The sequence below is a fragment of the Coffea arabica genome, chromosome 4c (genome assembly GCF_036785885.1).
Source record: "Coffea arabica cultivar ET-39 chromosome 4c, Coffea Arabica ET-39 HiFi, whole genome shotgun sequence".
Taxonomy (NCBI): Eukaryota; Viridiplantae; Streptophyta; class Magnoliopsida; order Gentianales; family Rubiaceae; genus Coffea; species Coffea arabica.
In genome coordinates, this window is record NC_092316.1 from 50593936 (window position 1) to 50596951 (window position 3016).

Genomic DNA, 3016 nt, shown 5'->3' on the forward strand with positions numbered 1-3016 from the left:
TTTGAAATGTTGCTGGCGGTTCGCCTCATCAATTTGGAATTTAAATGTTTGAATAAGAATAATTATTTGAATAATCAACAACTAAGACTAAAATACCACACAAGGAAATTTTTAAGTAAAAATAAAATAACTTGGCTTCCAAAAGTGGAGTTTGGTCAAGATTCAATGCTTGAACTAGGTCCAATAGAGATAAGGAAGATCGATGCTTGACCATAGAAACAAAAACTTGAAACTTTTGGTATTTATTTATTTTTACTAATATTCCTATTTTTTTGTTCAAGCCAATTTAGTAGCAATAAAATTATATCTATGGTTGAATTTTCTTTTATCCGTCTTTTGATTTTCTATTGATATCGCATTTCTTATTTACTATTATAAAGTTCTAATAATCACATCTATTGATCAAATTAGCATTTACTTAGTCATTATTTGAGAGTTATATATATATATATATAGGGCCATAAATTATTGGTCGAATCATGTTTTGGCCATCAAATTATTTTTCATCAGTAATTGACCACTAAACAACTTAATCAGTAAACCTATGACCATTTAGTCGATAATTGTTCTTAATCTGTGAAATTAGCAGTACACATGGCAAAGTGCGGGGGCAATTTTGTCCAACAATTACGCAACTCTATTTCACAGATTAATTGCTAATTTCATAGATTAAAAGCAATTATCCACCTAATGGTCACGAGTTTACTAATTATGTTGTTTAGTGGCCAATTCTGATAAAAAATAATTTGATGGCCAAAATATGATCCGACCAATAGTTTAGTGGCTGCTGAGATTTTTTACCTATATATATATATATATATATATATATATATAGTGTAAATGAGAGAGTTCGAATCTAGGATCTTTCACTTGCACTCCATTCCCTCAAACATCCAATCCATCTTTCCCTCGTATTTGAGAGTTATATTAACTAATTGCATACTAAAATTAAAGTGATACTAATCCTGTATACCAATATAAGAAAACTAAGAGTTGGATTGCTATAAGATATTTTCACAAGGAGAAATTAAAGGAGATTGCTTATTTGATATTTAGAAGTTATATATGAAATACTAATTCTATAACGAGGTTAATTTTGTACTAATTTTATATCCTATGCTAATATAAGGAAGCTAAGGATTAAATTGATATATGACATGTTTTACAAAGAGAGATTAAACAAGATTTGTTAGTCGATTTTTGAAAGCGATTACAATGATAAACATGCTGAAGAGGATAAAGTGTAAATTTTTTATTTGAAAAATTTAAGGCTCCATGTACAGATTATAAAAAATTTTGGGAGACCTATATAGATTTTAGAAAACCATTTTTTTTTTTAGAGGACGGCTGCCTGGCTGCCTCTGCCCACCTCCCCCAAATCCGCCCCGGTCAAAATTGAGGTGGCGCATTTGCAAATTGTTCCGATCCTCCTTTTTGGTCAACTAACAACCGCTCAGCACGGTACATGAACACATTTTGGTCCCCAACCCCATCCACAAAGGCTGATCTCCATGCACCAGATTTGAAATTGAAGTTGCCCCAGTAGTACTAGGGCCATGCCACGCAATGCATGAGTCTTCTTCTTCTATAAATACTCGTCCCTTGGGAAATATCAACGTACCAGCTAATTCCTAGCAAGTATACAAACCTAATCAACTTCAGCTACTTACTTACCCTCTGGCTAGCAAATTGAAAACATGGCTTCCTACAATATTATTCACCTTGTCGTTTGCCTGTCATTCTTGTCACTTCTGCAGCTACCAATGCCTTCACACTGTGCCGATCCTAGTCCATTGCAGGATTTCTGTGTTGCGGATTTGAGCTCCCCATTGCTTGTCAATGGCTTTCCGTGCAGAAAGCCGGAGACTGTAACTTCCAACGACTTCTTCTTTGATGGGCTGCAGAAAAGGGGAAGGGTGTTCGATCCCCTTAATGTGAACCTCACTGAAGTAGACGTCTTCGCATTTCCAGCGCTGAACACTTTGGGGGTGTCCATGAACCGAGTTGAATTTCTTCCCGAAGGAGAAAACCCACCCCACACCCACCCTCGTGCTAGCGAGTTGTCCCTGGTCACGGAGGGGAAACTGTTTGTGGGTTGGGTATCAACTCAATATATTCTGTACTGGAAAGTTCTGACCGCAGGAGAAGTGTTCGTGATTCCTCCAGGGTTAGTGCACTTTCAGCGTAATGTCGGGGAGGGGAACGCAGTATTTTATGCTTTCTTTAACAGTCAGAATCCAGGGATTTCGAAGATAGCCCCCACACTCTTTCATTCTACGCCTTTGATCCCAGATCCAGTGCTTACAACAGCGTTCAATGTGAATCAAACTATCATCGACCTCATCAAGTCCGGGGCTTCTGTGCTGGTTCCATAAGCTCCAAATAATTAATTGTCGTTGGTTCTTATCATCTACCATAGAATCAGGATATTGAATAACAGCAAGAACGATACTCTGATCATTCACCCTAAAGTCCGGTCTTTGCAATGTATAATCCATTTGCAGATGGATAAAATAAAACATCTCAGAAGTCAGTTGTTTGAAGTCATGAAATAATCCCTACTCTTAGAGAGTCTCACCACATGAAAAATGTGGATGTATTTGTAGTGAAGTTTGTATATTTTTTTTCCCTCAAAGATGGAATGAGTGTGCTTTACATCAAATGAACAAGTGTTACTTTTAATCTTCTTTGCATGAAATCTTAACAATTTATTGCTATATATATTAGTGCAAAAAAAAAAATCTGGATAGCTCTCAAACTATTAAGTTGGCCTGACTTTTAAAACTTTTGCCCCTCGAACTTATAAAAGGGTATATTCTCCACTTTTTTAACTAGAGATAATGTTAAAACCTCCCCTAAGGTGTATGTTAATTTAACTTGGCACTCTAAAGTTCTAAATATATTACTAACCTTCACTAAAACTATACCTTTTGTAACAATCTCATCTTTATATCATTAAAATATTGTAATAATAAGCATTTAACAAGAGGGATATATTTTTCTTCCAATTCTACCC

General features: G+C 35.5%; 1 protein-coding gene across 1 annotated transcript; it reads left to right on the forward strand.

Annotated features, from left to right (window-relative positions):
• Positions 1–1697: 1697 nt before the first annotated feature.
• Positions 1698–2375, forward strand: LOC113739316 (germin-like protein 1-1). Its single transcript, XM_027266543.1, has one exon. It carries the CDS (start codon positions 1698–1700, stop codon positions 2373–2375), a length of 678 nt encoding a protein of 225 aa, XP_027122344.1.
• The last annotated feature ends 641 nt before the right edge of the window (positions 2376–3016 follow it).